A 24,338-nucleotide genomic window follows, 5' to 3' on the forward strand; every position below is an offset into this window, starting at 1 on the left:
GTTATATATGAAATGTAGATAGATATATATAGATATATATAGAGAAATATATAGATATACAGATATACACATATATAATAACATATATATATGTTATTATGTAATATCTTTCTTAGGACATCCCAAGAAACAGCATCTGATGCAAGCAATAAACATACAAAATAAGTTCAAAATTAATACTCTTTGCAGAGACTCTAAAATCATCACAATCTAAATTTAGTTTCGGTAAAATATGTTCACTATGGAGATCCAGGAAAAAGCTCTCCAACTAGTTCTGACACTAAACAGAAATAAAAATTAAAAAAAAAAACCCAGAAAATAACAAGAGCACTGACCTGTACCTGTCTTGCTGCACTTCCTTCTCATTGATCTCTGGTAGCTCAGTCATTTTGCTTCATTGAAATTGTTTATGGGATTGCCATCTAATGAAATAAAACTTTTCAGTCTGTTTTTCAAGTGGAAAAGGACTGCTGCTGGAAAGAAAAATAAAAAAGAAAACTTAAACACGGAAGGAAAACACCACAAAAGATAGCAATCCTCTCCATAATTTTTATAACTTTACGCAGAACCTCCCGACAGTATTCCAATTTCCTATTTTCAATATACAAAGAAATACCTTGACTTTAACATAAACTTAGTCACTGTTTACACTTGACATCTCAACTAGACAGAAAAAAAATTTCTTCTTGGCTTACTGTTATTTCACAGATGTTGAATTCATATGAATTCATCTCTAGTGACAAATGTTGAACCTTTTGAATGGAAAAATTTAGCAAAGTCATAATTGTGATAAAGGTCACAATATTAATGGTCCTAATATTGTCTGTCACTTTGACACATCCAAAAACATCAATACATCTTGAAGTACATTTTAGGATTCTATCTTACCCAATAAACACAAAATTGTCTGTTCTAAATTCACAAATAATTTCTATAAAAATAGAGGCTTCAGTGGATATCTTTTTTCAGCAAGACCTAGCTCTACAAACGGATTGATTCATTCCGCACAAGAATTTAATGTAAAATAAACTTCCAAAAGCCAACAGCAAAAGGTAGTACAATAAACTGCTTCTCCCCAAGAATACACAAAACACAAAAAACAGGTATTTATTATTTTGATTTGCTTGTGCACAGCTGCTCCTTTCATCACCCAGCATAAATATTGGCTGTTCAACACATACCAATACTCTACCATCCTCCTTCAATTTTTCTCCTGATGTTGAAACATCTGAGAGGTTAATTTTGGCATGTTTTGGTCCTTTGAAATGCACCTCATGTAATCCCTGTCCTTTTCCATATAGTCACTAAATTTCCCAATTTTCTGCTTTTTTTTCTATAATTACATTTCCTTTGACGGTATCTCCATTCCAGATTGTTTGTAAGCCCTTCTCTCCTCTTTCCAAGATTTCAAGGGGGATCAAATGGGCAAGTTTTGGTCCATGTCCCTGCCATCCAAGGCATCCCATAGCATACGGTAACTGTCACCTTGGGGAAGATTTTTTTATTCTCTTTAAGTATCCATGCCATATCCACAGTATCTAGCCTTCAAAGTTGTGTCTTCCTTCGTTATTTTTTTCCCATGCTTTTACAGCATCTGTGAGGTTGGTTTTGACAAATTTTCATCCTTTGCACTGCACTTCATTTCCTCCAAGATCATTTTCTTTCACTTCTTTCACAAAGGGAATCGAAATTTTGTGAAACTAAAAAGAAAGACGTACAAAAACTCGGGAAAAGAAATAGGATGAAATTAAATGTGATTGAAAAAAAAAAACAAAAAAAAATGGAAATTGAGAGATTTCATGACTACAAGAAAAGGGTCAGGTAGGAAATGAGGTGCAGTGTAAAATACCAAAACATGCCAAAACTAAACTCACAGATGTTGCAAAAGCAGGGGAAAAAATCAAGGAGAAAGACACAACGTGGAGGGGAAGATATCAGGGACATGGCATGGATATTTAAAAAAAAAAAATTCCTAAAGTCAAAAGCCATAAAAAGGCCTGTATGCCATCAAATGTAGGGATATGAACCAAAGATTGCTAAAATTGAATCCCTTTGAAGTCTGAAAGTGAAAAGAAAGCCTTACAAACACTCTGGAAAGGAGATATGATCAAATGAAATGCAATTGAAAAAAACACCAAAATCCCAAAAATCAGGACCCTTCGTAACTACAAGAAAATGGACCGAGATTACATCTAGTGCAGTGCAAAGGACCAAAAGAGGCCAAAACTAACCTCACAGATGTTGCAAAAGCAGGGGAAAAAATCAAGGAGGAAGACACAACTTGGAGAGGAAGATATCAGGGACATGCCCTGGATACTTAAAATAGAAAAAAACCCTTATATTTTGCCAAAGTGATAGCCATCAAAAGGTATGCCATGCCATCAACTGCAGGGATAGGGACCACAGCTTTTGATCCCCATTTAAATCGCAAGATTTTGTTTCCCTTCCCAGGGAAGGGAAGATGCTATTTTCTAACTAACATCTAGGAGATGTTATTTTCTAACTAACCTCAGAGATTTTGCAAAAGTGGATGGAGCCGTGCTCTCCTGAAGATATCTGCATATCTTCCTGCTAATGGGAAGTGCTTAATGAAGTCTTTGTTTTGCTATGCTTGTGTGCATGGTTTTTACCTTACCTATTGAACTGTCTTTATTTCAACCCATGAGTTTTCTGACTTCAATGCTTCTGATTCTCTTTCTCATCCCACTTGGTGTTGCTGGGGAGTGAGTGAGCAGGTGTGTGGGGCAGAGGTGCTAGCAGGGGTTAAGCAATTATACATATTAAATGCAAAAGGACATTTTAAAAAACAAAACGGATCTTTAAGTGAAAGAATTATTTTCTTTCCGACCTCCACATTTATTTAACAGCATCGAGGCAATGACATACAGCAAATACACTCCAACTGACATTAAGGTAGATTTAAAACAGCACAGGCGGAATATCTGCAGCAGATCCACGATCTTGGCTCCAGTGTTGTTTCAGTCTTAGCAGGAGCTTGATCCTTGTAGACAAAAGATGCTCATGACCAGTTACATCTCGGCCCGTTGGTGCTGGTATTGCCCTGTTTATACCAACTCCTGTTTACTGCCAAACTTCACCTTTGGCTGTTGCCAGATTTCTCCCAGACTTGTTTCCCAGTCTGAGCCGGCACTGGAGCCCTCTGAGGGTGGCGCTGCCACTGTCGCTGTGCCCAGCCCGTGCAGGTGGCGCTCAGCGGGCGGGCAGCGAGGGGAGCGCCCCTGTGTCTGTGCCACAGCCCCGCAGCTCTCTCTCCGCAGGCCAAGGGCTCAGGGAATGGCAGCTGCGCCACCCTCCCGTGCGAAGGGCGCGGGTGCCCCCGAGCGGCTCCTCAGCCGGGAGCTCGCAGCAGTGATGGACCAGCACAACCCACTGGCAGAGGAACGGCTTTTTAAGTGACAGTTTTTACAGCATTCTTCTAATTAGGAGTATGAATATTTGAGTCAGTTTTTCCCAATAGCCACCGAGTCACAACAGTATCCAATTGCTCATTCAGTTTTTGCTTATGCTTGTGCGTCACTTTATAAATGACTCTAAAATATGGGGGAAATTAAACATTCTCACTTCAAAGCCTCTTTCTTGATCCTCTCTATTAATCAAATTTATTTTTGCAGTTATGTATAGACCTGGTTGATGTTACAGTTCAGATACAAGAATTAAAAATGCTTCGTGTTACAGTGGCAAAGTACTGAACTATACTTAATTTAAAAAGGCCCCAAAGATCCACATAAAAAACCCAAAAACCAGTAATATGGGCAAAGATAGAAAACAGTAGTAGTTCAAAATTAGAATAGTGACTCAAAGTAAATGTGAAAAAATTGCTGATGAAAGATACAACTGCCTTTTTCTTAAAGAATTCAACCTCTTATTAATTGCTGAGTAAATATTTGCATCCCGTGTCAGAGACTTCAAACAACTCATTCCCTATAAAAGAAGTACAAAAGGAATTTCACCAAGAGTTTTATATAGTTTTAACTTTGTCCTGCTTACTCTGGGAAAAATCAGAAAAGCTATGCTCAGCAGTATGTCATATCCCATTTTCCACACTTTTTTTTACACCTTTCTGCATTTCTGCTCAACATACTTGTTAACTGTGCTTCTTTTCTGAAAATCTCTGCAAGGTTCCACAATTGTATAAAGTTACGGATTATTAAAAACTGGAACAGGTGACAGCACATTGCAGTCCACCAAGATAGAGAACCACCTTAGAACCATGAGTCCACAAAATTTTTTATTAAAATAACACCAACTTTAAGAAATTGATGCAATGCAAAGAAAAATTAATAGTTTTTAATCCTTATGAAGTATGTAAACTGTATTCCAATCCTGACATGACTGATGTAATACAGGAAACTGTATTCCAGATGAATGTCAAAGTTAAAGACTGGCATGCTGAGCAAGGAAGGTTCTTATTCTTTGCAAGAGTTCCTTCTTTACACTGTCTGGTACCAAAGCTGAAAGACAAATAAGAAAGCAGGAAGTAAAAAAAGACAAAATAAAAAGTATGCTAAAACCACACTTTTACAATTGCCATTTCTATTCTTTTATTGTTCTTGCAATTCTGTTAATACCTAAAGTAACTGAAACAACTTGATTTTCATATAGCACATGTATATTTATCCCATTTAAAATAGGCTAAAATTAGGATCTATTGAGAACAATTTTACTGGTCAGGGTTTGTTTTTTGGTTTTTTTTGCCTATTCATAGTCCAGAAAACTGGCAAGTTTGAGGAAAATTATTATTTAACAGGAAACAGGATATAATCACCAGAACAAGTGTGATTATCCTACCTTTTTTCTTCACAAATTTAAGACCAAAAAAAAAAAAATCTCAAATCTGGTCTCTAGTAAGGGTCTCAAGCAAGCTATTTTGAATGCCTATTTTTATTTAGAACTTAATGAAGTTTCTACCACTAACATCAAACCCTGCTAGAGAGCATGAGAGGATCAATATAAAGAGGACTGCAGTTTTCTTTAAGTGATTTAATTATTTTGTATTTGTATGCTATGTCATTTACTCTTCCCATTCCACTAGAACTGTTAGCTCTGATTTTCCATCTTAAAAGATTTGGAATTTAAAAACATCTGTGTTGCATACAGAACTTGGGACCATTAAGTCAATTATAAAAATGAATATAGACAAGACTAAATAATCTGCAAAAGTAATCTGAAGGCTGCTACACAAAAAAAATTCCCATGTTTCATTGGTTGTTAATATTAAGCTATTAACATTTTATTTGTAGGTAATATCAAGCTATTAACATTTTTCCTTGAATCCAACACAGACAAGCTCATGATGCTGCTTTCAAAATACTGATGAAATAGAGGTAGGTATGTTTATTGATGTGCTACTCCATCCACATTTGCATTTTCTTACCTCTGCCTTTGGGAGTGATTTCTGCCACCAAATCATCAACAGTAACATGTTCTAATCCTTTTTCTTTAATGACATCTGGGGAAGACCAAGACCAATACTTTAAGTCTTTTAATCCATTCATAAAATGATAAAACCTGTTGTCATGGTTTGACCCTAGCGCAATGCCAGTGCCCCCATGAAAATACATTCTCCCTGGTGTCTACTGTGAGATGTGACCAGGAATAGAGCAAAGCAGGCTCCAGCTTGGGAATAGAAGGAAAAAAAAACTTTATTAACTTAACAATATATAAAAGAAACACACAGAACTCAGAATGAAAACCTTCCATTAACATTCCTCCTCCCCCCACCAAATTCCAATACATCCACCCCTCAGATCAACTCTCAGTCCATCACCACCCTTTAGATTATCAATTCTCAGTTCATTAAGGAGTGAGGAGTCCCTCTTGTGCCATAGGCTTCCCCTGGAAAACACAGCTGAGACCTCTTGTGTTTCCATGTCACACGTGGCACTGCCTGGAGATCATTTGCCATCGTGACACCTTCCTTCCATGCCCAGTGCTCTCAGCACTGCCCAGGGACCAGAGCTGCTTCTAGGGTTCCCCTTTTAAGGATGCTTTGCCTAGTTCCAAAAAAAAGCAGAGTCTCTCACTTTCGGGACACCTGTCCCCCCTAAATTCACCCCCTGGGGCCGAGGGGTCTCGAGAACAGAGATCTTCTCCTCCACTGAAGATCGAGGGCACCAACCACCCTCCTCACCCGTTGTCTCTGTTCATGCACTCCCATAGCATCTCTGCACTCTCTTGGCTCCAAGCCATTGCCTCCCCCTAAATGCAGTCTCTGTGTCACAGGAAAAATGGTTCTGTCCATGGCTATACAAGAAAAGTCCAGCCAAAGGCCACTCCATCACCTCCTCCCACCTAAGATTCTTCTCCACTTCTCTTGTGGCCCATTTCCTCTTATCTCATCTCTATCTCTCTTCTCATTCAGCTCCAAGAGGATCAGCATTTGTAAGGTTTCCATCATCCAAGAAAAGGGTTAAAAATCTCAGTCTCTGCCTGTCCAGAACTCTCTCTCTCTCTCTCTCTCTCCTGGGGGGCGATGGCTGCCCGATGACTCTCCAATGTTCCTGCACCCTTCCATCCTCAGGGGCCTTCACCTCCCCTCTCTGTCGGAGGCCCTACCTCACCCGGCCGCACGGCTTCCCCTCTCCCGTCCAGCCGCAGCTGGGCAGGGGAGCTCTGGCCTCTTTCCCCACTGGAACCAAAGAGAAACCTTTCCTGGGAGTTCTCTGCTTTTAACCCCCCGTGTTCTCAGAGGCGTATCCATGTCCCCAGTGGCCACACCAGGTGCCAATATTCAAATCTGAGCACCTATTGGTTTGACCACAGCATCCCAAAAAACTCACTTCCTCTCAAACCAGGACACCTGTGCTGGTGATTAAGAGACAAAACCTGCCTACATGGTCATGGGAGAATATGAAGAATATGAGACCTAAATATAGGTTATTAGCTCAGTACCTACTGCACTGTACAGTGGATTTTAGTCTCTCATGCCATAGATTTAAGGATGGGAACCTGTCACTGCTGATGCATCTTGATCAGCTCATATTTTAAAAACAAACATGAAATTGTTTTATCTCATCTGAGCAGTACCAGATGTGCCTGTTACTAGAGTGTTGGAGCAGTTCACAAGTTGGCTCACTTATCTCTTAAAACATATTATTTACACAGTAGTAAGAAAGGTGCAACTGGAAAAACACTTTGGAACATACGGTAAGTAAGAGCACAGACAGTAAATCCTTCCTATTCTTCCAACTGGTTTAAACAAGATTTCAGTACATATTTCAGCCAAGCCAAAAAGTATGTCAGAGAAAAAGGAATACATCTATAGGAAAATAAAGGCTATTATTAATACACATCAGTATGTTTCATCAGTATGAAACAACTGTTTACTTATGGTGCCTTGCACACTACTGAAAAATGCAGAAATCAAGGCTGAGAAGTAATCTCAGTTCAGTAGCATGTTTAAACATAAATGTCAAGTTGCCAGGGATACATTCTTCTTGCCCAGGCCTTGTTTAAACTGTCAGTAAAGCCTTCATCTGGGACTTTTATGTATCCAGAATCTCAGCTGACTACAAAGGAAATTAATTAATTGACCACTGTTACCTTTGCAATGTGCCTTCAACTGATCCTTCCAGCCACATTCAATTAACTTGGCTCTCAGCAACTCTTTAAGGCTGTTAAAACAATATAAAACTTGTTAGAACAGCAAACATTCCTGACAGCTTAAATATGCTCCAGTAGGAAAGTCAGGCCTACAATTACTACCCAAGAGGTCCCAGAGCAGCAGCAGAAATGGCTGAACAGCAGGTGAATCCAAAATTAACTCACAGAATTGCTTCAGGCAATGTTGATGCTGCAGCCACAGAGAAAAAAATAGAAGCCCTTGAATTACTCCACCTGACTCAGTCTACTGTGGTAGTAGATGTATGCAGACTTTCAAAGTTGGAGTATTTCAGCTGAAAAATAGTCTTGAAAATAAGTAAAACCTTCTCCCTCACCTTTCAGGAAGAATTCTGCTCTACTCAACTGCAGGTTTATCTCCCCAGTTACACATAATCTTGTTCTGGGTGAAAATGAAGGATCCTATATCTTAAGCTTCCTAAGCATGGTTAGCTATGTAAGCTTAAGCAACAAGAATTCAGGCGTTACTGGAAAAGACACAACAATCTGCCACAATAAAGCATCTACTCTGTATAGCAAAACAGAATATTGAAAGTTACGTAAAAATGTGAAAATTAGTAGGAAAAAAACAGAAGAAGGGAAAATGAAAGTAAGATATGATAAATAACTTTAATATCTTTTACCCTTTTCTCCATTAGCTAGGAAGCCTGTTTATCTTGTACAATCCTAAGTAACTCTAGCAAAACCCTGTTTTTATGAATGAAAGGATTGTAGCAAGGGGCTGAACAGGGTAGGTCTAATCCCTTTTACTCAGTGAATTATGTAGAGGGCAGATGAACTGATGACAAAAAGCAGAGTAAGAATACAGGTGAAATTGGCTGCCTCTGGATACTTCTCAGTTCAAGAAATCTAAGTTCTCTGCCTCTGATCACAGTACAGCTCTGATAAAGCCTGTTTATAAGACAGCTTTTGACATCCTGATAAAACCCTTCCTATTCTTAAATTAGCATAAAATAGATCTCAATACCATTTCAATAAATTGCTTGCTTTTCTCAAGCTCTGTGCAATCTTCAAGGGGATGGTCACAACCAGGAAAGATGTAGAGTAGAGATACCATGTCAGGCTACAAAAGGTTACACCAGGCACAAGGCTATGCCATGACCCAGGAAAAAATTTCTTCTCATACAGGTCTTTAAAAACGAAGGAAATAGAGCTTTTGGTGCATGGTGTTGCAAGCACAGTGAAACGATGAGGAGGTAAATGTCATAAGCTCTCTAGTGATATGTAAATATAACATCAATAAAACAGACTGAAGAGACAACAATAGGCCAAAAAAAATTGTGCAATTTACTTGTTTGCCTTGATCGGGATCTCTACAATGACTTGCACAAGCGCTCCTTTATGTATTGTACAATATATTGCTTTACTTAATAAGAGAAGAGCTAGAAACATAAGAAAAACTTAAAAGCAAAAAGGAAAGTTTTTTTTCCTTCTCCTTATCAGGAAATAACAAGATTTAGCTACAGCAAATTGAATGGAAGGATGATTCTTACATGAATCTAGGGCATTCCAACACAAAATACCTGCATAAGAGAAAGCTTTAGAGTTCATAAACCAATTACCCATTCTTTATCTCCCCACTATCTCTTTTCAAGTGGAAAACTAAAATAAAACTGTTCAAAAGGCATTTTTTAAAATAGCTTATATAACTCTCAAGACTTTCATGTGCAAGCATTTAAAGAATTTAGAATTGAGTTTACTTTATGGAGTTTATTGTACTTCTAGGTATAATGCAGTCTTGTTGTATTTAAAGCCTCTCACCGGCAGGGAGTAGGAATTCAACTTACCGCTCTCGCTCTCCTGTTTCGATTAGCTTTTGGTTAATGGTTGCTCTCATCTGCGCATCTTTATTCATTTTGGAAATCTAGGTTTTCCACAAACCTACACAGAGCAAAGCAGAGTTTCGACAAATGCTGGTGTCATTCACTCAACAAAAAAAAAAAAGTGACCAAAACAGAATGCCATGCAATGTTCCGTCCACTGACACACCCCCTGCGGTTAATGACCGGAGCACCAGTGTGTGACCGGCTCAGGGGCGAGCTGGGCACGGCACCCACCCGGCTGCCCGAGCGCCGGGCACCGGCAGCTCATCGGGCCGCCTGCGCGGGCACGGCCCACCCTGTCCGGGCACGGCCCACCCTGTCCGGGCGCGGCCTCTCCGCAGCCCGGCCCTCCCACCCGGCGCCCCCGGCGCTCGGCCCGCCCAGCGGCGCCCCGGAGCGAGGGAGCGGCGCGGGGAAGGCCCGGCCCGGTTCGCTCCCGGTTCGCTCCCGGCTCACCGCCCGCCGCAGCCCCGCCGATCCGTGCAGCAGAGGCGGAGCCGCCTACAGGACGCACCATGCGCCGCCAGCCCCACCGCTCCTGGGCGCGGGTTCCGCCGGGAAGTGTAGTACAGGCTCGGCGACTACAGCTCCCGGCGCGCCCCGGGCGCACGGCTGCCTCCTGGCCCGGACTACGACTCCCAGCATGCACTCCGGCGGCCGGGCGCCCGCGCACCCTCTTCCCGTGGTGCTCCGCGGCCGCTGCCGCGCGTTCCCCGCGGGCCCGCGGAGTTGCCGGCGCTTCCCGAAGTTTTCCCGGAGCCGCGGGATGGCGGGCGCCGCCCACTGCTCCCTGCAGGCCAAGCGCCTGCTGCTGGACCCCAAGTTCGAGGGATACAAGCTGTCGCTGGAGCCGCTGGCCTGCTACAAGCTGGGGCTGGACGCGGGTGAGGAGCGGGCGCGGGGTTGATCCCGCCGGGCATCCCTCGGGCAGCGCGGGGGGACGGATCCCGCCGCCTTTCCCTTCGTCCCCTCGCGGTGCTCCGCGGCCCTCGGTGCAGGGTGCCCCGAGCTGGGGACAGCCCGGCCCGCAGCACCGGGAGTCCCGCGCCTCTCGGACGGCGGGGGTTTCAGAGATCGAGCGCTTCGTCTCGGCTTTTCCCGGTATAAGAGCTGCAGTTGGCCAGGGGCGTCCGGCGTCCTCCCCGCCCGGTGGCTTCGTGGTGGACTGAGGTGTCTGACTTGTCAGACCTCTGCCTTAGCCTGCTCCTGGTGCGCTTAGTTCCTAAATGAGTAAGGAAACTGTGTCCTAAATCTGCTCTTGCTTGTGCGGGCAAGGTGAGGCCAAATGCCCAGCTGAGGTGGTTCCCAGCGGAGTGTGAACGGAGCACATGCGATTTAAAGAAACACGCATGAAATTAACCTCTTGTACAAACTTCAGCAAATTAGCTGTTTTTCTTTCTTACTCTGCCCAGAGTTGAGAGGTGAATCTTCATGTCATGCATTCCACGCCCTGCTTTCTCTGCCAAGCATCGTTAGTGTTTGAGATGCTGGTCCATTAACACGCTAATTCACTGAGAGTACATTAGCACAAAGTCCTGTTGGATATGTGCCTACAGTCTTAGCCATGCCCTGAAATATCTCAGCACTCTACGTTTACTGATTTGAGAAATTCAGGTCTTTCTGTAAGGTGGGTGAATTAGTTTGGTTTTCTTTGTAAAGCTGAGACAGTAAACACAATTTGTGCAGATTAATCTCAGTCTCTATATACTTACTGAACAATATATCTGTCTACAGAGTGACACATTACAAGCTACTTTAGTTTTGTGTAGAACATACTCTATTCGTGGTAGATCAGAACGTTGTGTTTGCCATGCTGAGTTGTCAGCAGCAGGAAGGAAGTTTTTAGATAATTTTTGTATTGAAGGCTAAGTGAATGAGATTGTGAGTGTATCTGTGGTAGGACTGCAAAATTTAATGAGAGTAACATTTTTACTGTATGACTGCTTTAGGTGTCACCTTTCAAAAGACAGCCCAAATGCAGGTGAGTGGGTGCATGTTATGAATTTGCTGCAGTTTTGTCAGAGAGAGCAGCAGCATAGCATTGGTGCACTCCCTGAGTTTGTCTCTTATTTGCTGTTATGCCTATGGTCAAGCAAACTTTGTGGTTCTTGGATAGTCAGTTGTGCACCTGTTTAAATAGGTGAGGATTATAGATCTTCATTAAAACACATGAACAATGGAGTTGCTAATGGAGAGATGGATCTACTCAGTTCTTGTCCCTTTACATACTTTACATAATGGTTACAGTAACTGTGTGTGTAATAGAGGATTGATATGTGTGACTGTGTTCTTTTCTTTCCCCACTTCCCACAGCACAAAGACCCTGACTCATTTCAGTCTAACTTACTCAACTGTGCTACACAGTCACTAATACTAACTCATATTTTCTGTTCTGTGTGTGCATATGTAGATATGGATACTGGTCCTCTAAAGAGTGGAAAGCTTTTATTGTTGTTCTTGTGTTTCGGAATTAATAACAGGAAATGTATCAGGCCTTATATCTGTCTTCCAGATGTTTTGATTGCAGCCTGCTCTTCGGCCATATGGCTGCCTCCTTCTCCTTGCTGGTTTTCTTTTGTGTCCTTCAAGGCAGTTTACTCACAGTGCAGAGGTATTCTGTACCTGACTTTTGTATTTCTCAGTGTCAGTGGTCTACACATGTGTTAGGTTTAGGGTATCCTTCCAAAATTTGATTTTTGTGTTGTGCAGGAGTGATGGGTTGAGTTGTAGAGACTGTGGATCATGTGTAGGCTGTGGCTTTTTCAAATTACTGTGTGGGAGAAGAAGCCAGTACTGTGTGGGAAGGCCAAGAACTTCTGCTTTCCAGCACACTTGTATCCAGATTCAAAGCCTCTAGAACATGATTAAGAGCTTGGTAGTTTCTGGGTTATTAAATAAATATTTGTCACTGTGTGAAGAATTTGATTTAATTTCCTCAAAATGGGACTGAGTGCAATAGCTGAAAAAAGTAAAATGTTGAGGAACACTGTCAGTACAATTATTTCTGATTTTATTCACAACTGTTTGCAAAAATAATGTAGTAGAATCTGGAAGATTAATGTAAAAAGGCGGTTGATTTTTTGTTTTACAGAAAAAGATTTAATGAGTGTTTGTCTCAAATGACCTGAGATTTGTAGTTCTGCTTGGGTGGCATCCCAAATTTGGTGGCACTTAAGAGGAATATGTGAGTTTTAGAGAACTTGGAATACATGACAATAAAAAGAAATAAGTGCTTGTTCTTAAGTAGAAGTGAGTTTTAACTCAGCTGTAGTTGAAGTGTTTATTATCTATTTTCATGAATTTCACCACTAGCTATAAAGTAAAATTACCAAAAAAATGCCCTGTGGAATTGATGCAGTCTTCAGCCTCTGGAGCAGGTGGATAAAAGCATGTGGTGTTGTGTGGCAACTTGTGATGGTTGTCATGTTCCTGAGGACTACAGTGAGCCTCATTTTCTGACCATCATGTAAAACCTAGTGTTCAGTTCTAATATGCCTTCAACTGGTTGACTATGGTTGCCAGGAATTTGCTGTGGTCAGATATGCAACTGACATTTTAAGAAACAATTTATTTATTAGATCTATTAGATCACTGAGAAGGTGATTTTCTAATAAATTTCTAAAAATGTATGGTCACAGTGAAGAAGAATGGGGGAAGTATGATACCGTCCCTTCTCTTTTAAATACTATGATTTGCATGTTCTTCTTTTTTTTTTTCCTTATTCCAACCCATTCTGTCCTAGTTAATGCTAAACTGTCACAGTCATTTGTTTTCTCATCTCTTCTCCTGGTAATGTATTTCACCTAGTAATGAGTCCTATATTATTATGCTTTTAATTCCTAGCTCTTCACTGTACATTTTGTCTTTCTCCTTATTTTTTAAAGTTTATTTCCATAATTTATTTTCAAATGTTTCCTTGCACTGAGTTTTGTGATGCCTTTTTTTTAGATCACCTAACGTTTAGGAGGGATGAATGAGGATCTTGGTTGTGGTTATCTCTTCTGCCCTAATCCGAGCTCAGCAGTGTCCAAATCAGAGATGGTGGGGCAAGTCCTTGTCTCCAGCAAGGAACATGTCCAAGTTGCATAACATTTCTAAGGGATTGAGACTATTGCTGGTTACTGGCTAGATGTCTCATAATTCCTTTTCCTTTCCAGAGGCTTGGAATTTATTCAGATGGATGTGGATGTCCCTGATCCCCTTCCTCTCTATCTTGTCTGTTTGGCAGGACCATTGTACCTGTAATTTACTAGTAGATGTTTTTCAGTATAGCTACAGCAGGAAGGCAGAGTAAACATTTGCTCGGAGATGGAGCTGCTGATGCAAGCCAGGAGCATGTACAGAGAATGCATTCCTTTGATCGTGTGCATTTATCAGTTTTCTCACTTTTTTTGAAAAATGGTGGTAATACATGCTGCTTAGAAGGCCTGCTTCAGTGAAAACTTGCTCATTAGTAGTGCTACATGGAAAACAGGTTTATGACTTTTCATGGAGCAAAAGGCACTGGTATGTTTCAAACATTTACAGAGATTTTCATTTGCATTTTCCATTTGCGTTTGAAAATTTAAATATAAAAAGTGTTTAAATTAATGTATAGTAAGAATAGTAAGAAATAGTAAGCTTTTTCAGACATTTGCATTCTGTAATTCACAGAAGTTTAGGTCTCAGGCACATATTTCCTCAACAACGAGATGCTGCCTTTACCAATAAAAACATGGGTTTTATAATTAAAAGAAAAAGCGTTAATGCAGGGTTAGAAGGGTCTTTGAATACTGATACTATAAAATAAATTATCTCTTCCACTAATGGACCAGTGTGTCTGCAATACAAAATTGCTTCCACTGGGTGGCATTGCAAAACAAGGCATGACATACAAGCATATAATATTTGATAGCACAGAATGTGCTGGTATAATTAGTTTGCATATTTTGCAATTTTGTGAAGTTGCTTTGGTGTATTCAGGGAAACATATAAAAATAGAGGGGCTGTTTCAGGGTTCTTCCTCATCCTTTTTTTCTCTATGTTTCTTTTTTTCCCCCCCAGTTCTGCTTCATAGTGTTTGGTGGCAGATGTAAGACCTCTCTATTCATTTAAAGTATAAGTTTCTTGATTGAGTGTTCTTTATTCAGAGTAGATGTTGTTTTTTTTTTTTTTTTGCATTGCAGACTAGCAGTTATAATAATATCTAGCTAGAGATCTTATAGTAACAGGTTAGGGATGTGTTACTTCTGTTGACTCTTATGAATTACTTTGTATTTAGTGCTTTTGCTTTTAAGTAAAGCATTGTGAGTGCAAATCTTTTCTTTAATTATGTTTAAACTATTTTGAGTCAAATTATTTAAATTATTTCTTTTAAAGCATGGAACTAGTAGAGATAAATACAATTCTAGAAAAGTAGCATAGTTTTCTTTATACTGGTCCAAAATATCCTATGCAACTAGGTTTGTTGGGAATTAATGTGGAAAGCTGAGATTTAGTTTATACAGTCTGCATACTTGCTTTCTCTTCTGGTATGAATAACCGTGTATGAATCAGTGTTGCTGGGTTATCATGGTGCAGGTGTGTTTATCAGAAATTTGAGAGAGACCGCTTGTCATTCCGTTGAATAGCTGCCATTGACTGCTGCTTCTTAATTGAACCCAAAGAGACTAGTGAACCCATTGAGACTGGTGCATTAGTCTGACTCTTAAAAATCACATAAACAAAACAAAAAACAAAACAAAAAAAACCCAAAAAAAACCACCAAGACCCAGGAAACAAATTAAAAACCATAAAATAAACCTAGCCAAACAACAAATTGGAAGAAAATCTTGACTGAACAACTAAATTAAAACTCATAGAACTGTGTAACTGTGAGACTGAATAAGGTGATGATCTGATTGAAGTATTTCTTCTTCTTCTCCATTTATATTAACTTACCTTTCTCTGAATTTACTTTATTAAAAGTCTTGTTTCTTTTATCCTTTATTTTTTTGCACTCAGCTCTATTGGTTTTCTCTTTTTTTGAAAGACCATCAAGAAACTTTGAATCTTGTAGGCTGTAGAAAGGAAGGAATGAATGAATTTCCCCTAGTGTAGAATCTTCCATAAACTATCTAAGCACATGGTATGTGATAGCAGATGGCAGATTTCACTTGGTCACAGTATGGTTTTCAATTAATGGAGAATGGCATAGGTTCTTTAATTGCTTCATCTTGGCAGAGCTATACATATGTATAACACAGTCTGAAAGCAGTTGACTGCCTCATTTGAAGTGTTTCACGACAAGACAATACATATTTGTCAGATTTCCTAATTTCAAATCACCTGTGTATTGTATAGTTTCTGACTTCTGTTTATGGAATTAATTACATATGGCAATAATACAAGGGATTTGGATCTCCTATTCCTGACCCCTTTTATTATTCAGGGCTTATCAGAACTACAGTCTAGAAAAATAAAGGACAGAGAGTTCTAGTTCTTCCAGATTTTATAAAGTTTATCACCTTGCAATCAGCTAATCAATAGTTTATTGTTCCAAGAATCTTGGTGAAAAATTGTACATTTACTTTAGGAATCATCTAGTTTGGAGTATTTGTACTGTTTTTAGTTACAGTTCTGACAGGAACAACATAACTAGGGGAGTAGGGAGTGAGAAGTGGAGAAAGAAAGCCTTACCATTTCAGGGGGGTTGTGCTAAAAAAATCTTTACATGTTTCTGCATGTATATTCTAATTTCATAGGATCAGCTATACAAGAAGTAGATTATATGTGCTTTGTTTCACTGATAATGTGAGATTATATGTGCTTGGTTTCAGTGATAATAATTATCCTGGATTATATTTGGTTTGGCCTTTAATTGTTTACAAAACATTCATGTCATCTCTTGTTGTGTTGGGAAAAATATCTGTGATAAAGCTTGGTTACACAAACAACTTTAAAATGCATTTTCACAATATATTATAATTTTTTACGGTGTAATTTAGAGTAAAACATTCTAATTAATTAAAGTAGGAATTGGAATGGGTAGCAGTCCTTACCATTAAGACAGGTGTATTTTCTTCTCCTTTGTTGATATTCTAGCTTGTTTTGAAGGGCCATAGCTTGTGGAACAGTAATTTGTTAATTGCAGAGGTACAGAAATCCCTCCTGTGTGGTGAATATGAATAATGATTTGATCTGGGTGGAATTAAAACTGCTGGTTTGCAAATATCAACAGTGATTAGGAGACTAATTGCTAATTACACTGTCATTTTGCAAGCATTTTGTATAGTATGACTGGATTTTTTATTAATCAGGCAGCATAATCTTGCATAGTTTCCTAAAGCCACTGTTGTGTTAATAGCCAGTGTCTCTGACAGGGTCTGTTCTGAGCCATACAGGGATTGTCTGGTTGTTGAGTTTGTGATAGCTGTGCAGTGGCACTGATGGTACTGCCAAATGAGCTGCTCTTTGCAGGAACTGGTATTCTGCCGCAGTAAACTGCTTCTGCTGCAGTAGGGTTCAAGGAGATGCTAAAGAAGAGGCAGAAGTCTGAGTGCTGCTGCAGAGAGTTGTGAATGGTGCCTGTTATGGGGTGGGATGGAAGTGAAATACTGGAAATAGATTTTCTCTGTTTCTGAGCAGAAAAAGGAAGAAAGTAGAAGTTGAAAGATTAGGAGCTACAATCTGCTATGAGTAGGATTAGCCTTGAGGTGCATTTCACATACTCTGGGCTTGAGTGCTAATTAATTATCATAGACTGACAGTTTACTTGTAACTTCCTAAAGGAGTTTTGTTCAGTGAAGTTCAAAGTAAGTTCCCTGCAGGAAAGCTAAGTATCCTGGGTTGACTATACTGGAGAATGAAATGGAGTTCTGGTCTATCTGAGACTATTTACAGAGCGATGGGCTAGACCTCTGCTAATGTATTTTGAGGTGTTTGGACTACAGCTGCTGCGTCTGTGTAGAGGTACGGAATAGGAGGAAAAAAGCTGCACATAATTTAAATAAAAACCTGGTTAATCTTCAACAAATAATCCAGTCCTGATTACTGATAGTTAAGTAGAGGTTTTCTATTTGGAAAAATCTTGCTTAAGTGAATGACTGTAGGTACTGTGCTTCTTGCCTTGAAGAAGATAGTATTCTAGGATACAAGAATGGCTACTGAATAGCCATTCTTTGCAGCCTCTCTCAATTAGAAAAACTTAGTCTGAAATTTTTATGGAATCTTAGACATTTCTGGAAATTTCAGCCCCAGTGAGTGTGCTAAGAACATGGTGGGGGGTTGTTGTTTGTTTGCTTTTGATTTTTGTTGTAATTTTGTTTGGTGGTTTTGTTTTTGGTTTTTTTTTTTGTAATTACTGTGAACTAATTCTGCTTTGTACTGTTTTAATCTTTTGCCTTGCAAGTGTTGGTATAGTAGCTCAGCATTGAAGAGCATGAAATCCATGTGGTTATATGGAATATTTCTTTTGGCTGCTGTTTTCCTAGAGTTACTATAGAGCAGACTTTTTTTCCCTTACTGCAATACCAAGTAGGTTTGACGTTGTTGCATGTGTGTAGATGTGTGTTTCATCCTGTGAAGGTTTTTGATAAATTGGACCTCAACACATGCTGGTGAGAGACAGGGTGGAGGTGTATTGGGTTTGCATGGCAAGGTTTTGGTAACGGGGGGACTACAAGGGAAGGCTTCTGTGAGAAGCTGCTGGAAGCTTCCCTCATGTCTGACAGAGCCAATCCCATCCAGCTCCAACATGGACCTGACACTGGCCAAGGCTGAGCCCATCAGCCATGGTGGTAGTGCCTCTGGGGTAGTAAACTGGAAAAGTATAAAAAGCTGCTGCACAAGAACTGCAGCCAGAGAGATGAGTGAGGCTGTGCGAGAGAAACCACTCTGCAGACACCAAGGTCAGTGAGGAAGAAGTGGAAAGAGGTGCTCCTGATGCCAGGGCAGAGTCCCCTGTGGTGGAGACCATGGTGATACAGGTGGTCTCCTCCTGCAGGCCATGGAGGCCCCTAGGGGAGCAGAGATACACCTGCAGACTGTGAAAGACCCCATGCTGCAGCAGGTGGATGCACCTGACTGTTACTGTGATGGCATGGAAAGCCTATGCTGGAGCAGGCTCTGTGATCTCTCTGTGATCTCTCTGTGATCTCTCTGTGATCTCTCTGTGATCTCTCATGGGGAGAGGAGTCCACACCACAGCAGGTTTGGTGGCAAGACTTGTGATTCCACTGGGCACCCACGCTGGTGCAGTTTTTCCTGAAGGACTGTGACCTGTCAAAGGGAGCTACTCTGGAGCAGCTTGTGATGAACTGCAGTTCTTTCCACAGGAAAGAACTCACCTTAGAAAAGTTTGTGAAGGGTTGTGTCCTGTGGAAAGGACTCCTTGCTGGAGCAGGGGAAGAGAATGAGGAGGAAGGAGAAGCAGAGAGGTGCGATGAACTGACCTCAACCTCCATTCTCTGTCTCCTGTGCCACTAGAGAGGGGAGGATGGAGTGACCAGTGGGAGTGAAGTTGAGCCTGGGAAGAAGGGAGGGTTGGGGGGGAATGTGTTTTAAGATTTAGTTTTATTTCTCTTTACCCTGGTCTGATCGTCAGTAAATTAAACTAATTTCCTCAGCTTGAGTCTGTTTTGCCTGTGATAGTAATAGGTGAATGATCTCTCCTTGTGCTCATCCTCTCTTGTGAGCCTCATGTTTTCTGTTCCCTGTCCAGCTGAGGAGGGAAGTGACATGTTGAGTGGCTTTAGTGGGCATCTGGCATCCAGCCAGGGCAAACCCACCACAACAGGCCACTGTAAACGGTAATGGTGATGAGATAATCAAAGCAAATTGCTGCAGTGGCCTTCAGGGTGGATGACTTGCTTTCCAAGTTTATGGGGAAATTTTAAACTATGTATACATAATTTATTTTTCTTCAAATAAAGCATACCTATGGAGTGAAAATGGAAGAATTATTTTTAAATTATTAGTTTGAATTTTAAATTACTAAATTGTAAATAAATAATTGTTAAAATAGTCTTTCTCTTTTCCCTCCAGCTGTAGCAGAAGTGCAGCTTCGTGATGATCAATATACCCTTGACCACATGCGTGCTTTTGGCATGTATAATTATCTTCACCTTGATTCCTGGTACCAGGATAATGTCTACTATGTTGATCAGTTTGGAAGGGTTATGAATCTGTCAGTGACTCTGGTAAGAATAAAATCTTTTTTTTTAAACCACTGGATTGGAAAAGATGGGAGCACATGAGATAGAAAATACTGCAAGTAGGATCCAAATGCAAAAATTGGGGGAAGCTATTGCCACGAAGATAGGTGGAAGATATTTCAACAAAAATGCATTTCACCAGGAAGAATAAAAGGATTTTAAGTGAAGTTTCTGACTTCTTTATGTTAATAATATTGCATTAGTGTTGCTACAGTGTGTGTTGCAATAGCCCTGTACCCCTGCTTAAGGGGACAGGAGCACTCAGGAGTTGAAGATGCTTGTGGCCAAAAGGAAAAACAAAAGCCAGAGGGTTCAAAAAAGCTTACAGAGGTTTTTTAGTGAGTTACACATTTGGTATGGAAATTGAAATGTTAGTCCCTGAGCTCCTAGTACAAACACAGAGCAGTGGGCTGATGAGATGTTCAGGGTCCTGGAGGTGCTGCCTGGGCTTGGTGGGGGTACTTGTTTATGGGTCAGTTTCTCCACTTGGAAAAGAGGTGACTCACTTTCTACACACATTAGTTATGTGAAGTTTGTTCTTTCAGTCCCTTCTGGAAATAGGTTGGAGGGCTTAGGGGGTCTCTGGTGGTGATATCTTCCCCCTGCAGTCCATGTCCACATCCACTTCTCCACATTGTTCCTATATGCATGTTGTACTGTGCTGTGCTTATCTCTAGGAGCCAGAACAAGGACATTTGTCCCAGAGAAGTGCTGTCTTACCTCTGTGTGGTCCCTGTCTCCCGCCACATCCTGTTCTTTCTTACAGTGTGTTATTACCAACAAACCTTGGTTGAGTCCACAGCCTATGGCTATCACTGCTGGAGACATACACATTAGCTCTTTTCTTTTAGGCTTCTACATAGTGGTGCATCTGCTTCCATTCTGGGCAAGATGGACATGATGACAAGCTGAAGGAAAGGGAGATGCTTTTTTTCTAGTTGCTTTTCTCTTTCTCCCTGGTATTTCTTGATGTTTGTTTGCTAGCTTGAAAACCCAGTCATTGTATGTGTGTTAGAATTAGAAATGCTTAATCTAGACATCATTTGTTGGAGGCAAAAAGATGGTGGTGGCCATAAGGGAAGTTGAAATAGTGTAAGCAAGCTAGACCAAGTCTGAAATTTCTGCTTGTATACTGATGGTCCTAAGTAATCAGCAATTCTTTAAGCCATTTTAATGCTTGGATGCTTTCATTTCCTTTACAAAACTATACTTCCTTTCAGAGAGGGTAGGACATGGTTCTATGGACACCATGTGTCTGGCACATACAGTTGTAGTGCTTGGGCATTAAGAAAGAAAAGACTGTGTGGAAAGGAGGATGCCTATTGTCATACTACCTGAGTTTGACTCGTAACCCTGTCAGACAAAAGAAACCACAAGGCTGTGTGTGGATTTTTGAGATCATGTGGCTTAGCCTGTGCAAGGTTCTGGGGACAGAAATTACTAGGTCGGGACTAAACTAAGAAAAATTCTGAAATTGTAGTTTTAGATTTTCAGGAAATAAAGGTTTCCAGAGCATGGTGTAGGGTGAGAACTGAAGGTGCAAAATATTCCTTTCCTTTTCATAGTATGTAGCAGTTGGAGACTTTGGCAGACTCTTACTGTTACAAAATAATCTTCTAGGACTTCTTCCAAAACTTTTGAGATCATCTGGATTCCTAGTAGAAACAGCTAAAAGAAAGCCTTAACAGTGGCTTGTCATAATCTCATTTTTTGTTTTATCCTTTGAGGTTGGTTAACCGTGGTTTGCTGATGGATGCCCACCCAAACACTCTCTCACTCCCCCTATTCAACAAGTTGGCAAGAAAAAATGAGAGAAAAGCTTGTGGACGAGGATAAAACCAGGGAGATCACTTACCAGTTACCATGATGGGCAAAGCAGACTTGACTTCGGGGAAAATTATTTAATTTATTGCCAATCAGGACTAGTGTAGGATGATGAGAAAGAAGGTCACACAAAGCTTGTACCAGGAACAAGCTCCATTGTTCAGAAACTTGTACTTGCTCCACTGTGTGCTTGAGCAGCAGTGTGGATATCTGTCCCCTGTGGGTTTCAGGAGGACAGCCTGCTTTTCCGTGGTCTGCTCCAAGGGCTGCAGGCAAACCTCTGTTCCACACCATTGGCTTAGCTGCAAGCTCAACTTTCTGCAATGGAGAGTCCAGTGGAAGTGGCTGTATGTGCACTGGGCAGCCCTGGCCCCTCCTCACTGAGGCCACCCCTGCAGGTCTCCTCTGCCTGCAGAGGGAGGGCAGAGGGCACTAGGTGTGTAAATCTAGTTCTTGGCAGATAAAAGATTTTACAGCAGCCTATAAATTGAGACAAGAAATATCCTTCTCTAGGACCTATTTCAAGGTAATGGCATTTGATTAATATCTGGCAGTCACAAGTTTTGGTTCCACCTGAAGGGGAAAATAAAATTGATTAAGCTGTGAGATAAATAGACACCATCTTGTGTCCTAATACCTGATACTGTTCTGTTTTGTAAAGGAAGCATATTTGCATATGAATAATTCCTTTGAATTTGTGTTCAGAAACGTCAACAAGGTGTCTCATTACAAATGTGCCCAGCCATATATTAGTCAAATGTATATTAAAAATAGCATTGGTTTTGGACAAGGTACAGCTTACAATTAAAATTAATGTCAGTCTTCTTTAAAACAGAAGATGGAACAGGGTGATGAGTTCATCCTAAAATTAGAGTGAAAGGGCACATAGACTTTCTAGCACAACATTATTTCTAGTTCTATTTCTTATTTTGGTTGCAGCTTTGATTCTAATATGACAGTGTGTTGGTTGTCATATATCATGAATTATCCCTGCAACTTCGGTGTTTAAAAAGATGTCATCTGTGAAGGAAAAGAAGTGCATATATAACACCTTGCTACTTGCTCAAAATCACACATAATTGAAAAAAGAAAAGTGATCAACACAAGCAGTTCTTCTGTGTTGATGGATGAGTATTCAGATGGGTTTTTTATACCAGATTGAGGAAATTGTTACTTTTAACTTAGCTGGAAATACTGTATAATAGCTTTAACCTTCTCCTGTTGGACTTTTTTCATTAGGTATGCCAACAGCAATCAATACTTTGCTTTAAACACCCAATGGGCAGGGTAGTGACAGGATTACTGACTTGAGATTTTTTAATTGGTCAAGGTTTTTATGCAACTTTGTTGATTGCTTGGTGTTTGTAGCATTCCAGTATAGCTGCAAAACATTCAAAGCTTTCTCCTTAAGCAGTTGGACTTGGTTTCTTGACCTTAAAGTTCTTCTTGCAAAGACAACTTGGCTTCTTTTTATGCTCAGATAAACAAATTGAAAAATTGGCAATAGGAACTCTTTTCACACCTAATTAAAATCCTTAATGATATATATATTTTCATCTCTTTAATTTCCAATAAGAATTAGCTATGGAATACTGTTTCTGTAACTTTCAGTTAACTTCAATTCAGAACAACTGTTAGTGGCACCAGACACAATGTGGGAATTCTATTTCAAACAAGTCAGAATAAGAAAGCTGACAGAGAACAACAAAATCTTTCACTGTTGTGTTTCACGGTGTTAAATACATGTCTCCTTGTTATTCAGAATGCTGGGTATTCATTCTTTTTTTCAGTTAAAGAGATGTGTCAAATGCCTAGGTCTTTTGATGTTTCATAAAAACATAGTCTTGTATTTTTTATTTCTACTTTGTGGGAATTGCTGTATGACTTACAGCTTTTATTTTTTCCTTCTTTTTATTCCTTTATTCCTTTCTCATTCCCAGTTATTTCCTTGAAAAAAACGAATTTTTATTTTAAATATTTTATAAAATATCTCATGTTTATACAGTATTGTCATTTAGCCCCAGCTGACAACTAAGTACAATGCAGCTGCTTGCTCACTGCTGCTCCTCCATCCCCAGTAGGATGGGAAGGAGAACCAGAAAGGTAAAACCCACAGATTGAAGTAAGAACAGTTTAACAAGTTACATAAAGCAAAATATAATAATAATAACAACAAAAGTAGTAATTATAGTGAAAGAGAGAGAAATAAACCAAGGGAAAAAAAGTGATGGACAATACAGTTGCTCACCAGCACTGACCCATGCCTGAGCACTGCTGAGTTGTTTTATCCAGTTCTTGCTGGTATAATACATGGCTACAGACTCTCACCATCCCCTCATGCTTCTAAAGCAGGGAGTTACTATTACCCCAGTTAACCACCTAGTGAACAAAGAAACTCAGTCAAAAAGCTAATCTGACACAATGGGATTCTAATCTGACACAATGAGATAGATAGGAGGTTTTGTTTCATCTTCAAGGAAGTCCATCCTTTTCATTGTCAAAATGAGATTAGAGATTGTTCTTATAAATGCCTAAAGTTAAATTAGTGAACAGAAAGGTTGTGAAGAAGATTATTTCCTTTCTTGCCTATTAAAAGGAAATTTTTAAGGCTTTGTAGTAAAGATCGTTTTTCATTTTTAGGAGATTGAGTTCTGAAAATTCCCGCTCAATGCTGATGAATCTGATGTGATCTTTAGAAGATTAGGTAGTTGATAATTTTTTATTTTAATTGCATCCAAAACTATTTGAAGCTTACTGTTAAAATTCACTTGAAGGCTGACAAAAGTGTGATCTTTTGTAATGTTATACAGTAGTAGCCTTATAGTCACTGTTAAGAAGAATGATGCTTCCTCTTTCCGTGATAAGATACACAGGATTT

At 40.1% G+C, this 24,338-nt stretch overlaps 2 protein-coding genes across 3 annotated transcripts in view; one reads left to right on the forward strand and one right to left on the reverse strand.

Moving 5' to 3' along the window:
• Positions 1 to 4,236: 4,236 nt before the first annotated feature.
• ENY2 (ENY2 transcription and export complex 2 subunit) lies at positions 4,237 to 10,013 on the reverse strand. Of its 2 annotated transcripts, none has more exons than XM_036378655.2 (5): positions 9,921 to 10,013; positions 9,429 to 9,522; positions 7,564 to 7,634; positions 5,396 to 5,470; positions 4,237 to 4,472 (listed from the first exon to the last, which is right to left on the reverse strand). In XM_036378655.2, exons 2-5 carry the CDS (start codon positions 9,494 to 9,496, stop codon positions 4,396 to 4,398), a joined length of 291 nt encoding a protein of 96 aa, XP_036234548.1. In that variant the 5' UTR covers positions 9,497 to 9,522; positions 9,921 to 10,013; the 3' UTR covers positions 4,237 to 4,395. The 2 variants fall into 2 exon arrangements, with proteins under 2 accessions (XP_036234548.1, XP_054374608.1); XM_054518633.1 differs by having other exon boundaries at positions 9,979 to 9,999.
• Positions 10,014 to 10,190: 177 nt separating this feature from the next.
• The window catches only part of NUDCD1 (NudC domain containing 1), a 38,310-nt gene continuing 24,162 nt past the window's right edge, over positions 10,191 to 24,338 (forward strand). Inside the window, 2 exon segments of the mRNA XM_036406908.2 lie at positions 10,191 to 10,348; positions 19,467 to 19,621. Coding sequence (XP_036262801.1) covers positions 10,231 to 10,348; positions 19,467 to 19,621 — 273 coding nt within the window. The 5' untranslated portion in view covers positions 10,191 to 10,230.

The sequence above is a fragment of the Molothrus ater genome, chromosome 1 (genome assembly GCF_012460135.2).
Source record: "Molothrus ater isolate BHLD 08-10-18 breed brown headed cowbird chromosome 1, BPBGC_Mater_1.1, whole genome shotgun sequence".
Taxonomy (NCBI): domain Eukaryota; kingdom Metazoa; phylum Chordata; class Aves; order Passeriformes; family Icteridae; genus Molothrus; species Molothrus ater.

Excerpts from the sequence above, each read along its gene's own strand:
- ENY2 (XM_036378655.2), bottom strand. The coding sequence starts at position 9,496 with ATGAATAAAGATGCGCAGATGAGAGCAACCATTAACCAAAAGCTAATC. Across the intron at positions 5,471-7,563 it reads GTTGAAGGCACATTGCAAAG|ATGTCATTAAAGAAAAAGGA; the intron begins GTAACAGTGGTC and ends GGTCTTCCCCAG. Across the intron at positions 4,473-5,395 it reads AATCACTCCCAAAGGCAGAG|CTTTGGTACCAGACAGTGTA; the intron begins GTAAGAAAATGC and ends TTTGTCTTTCAG.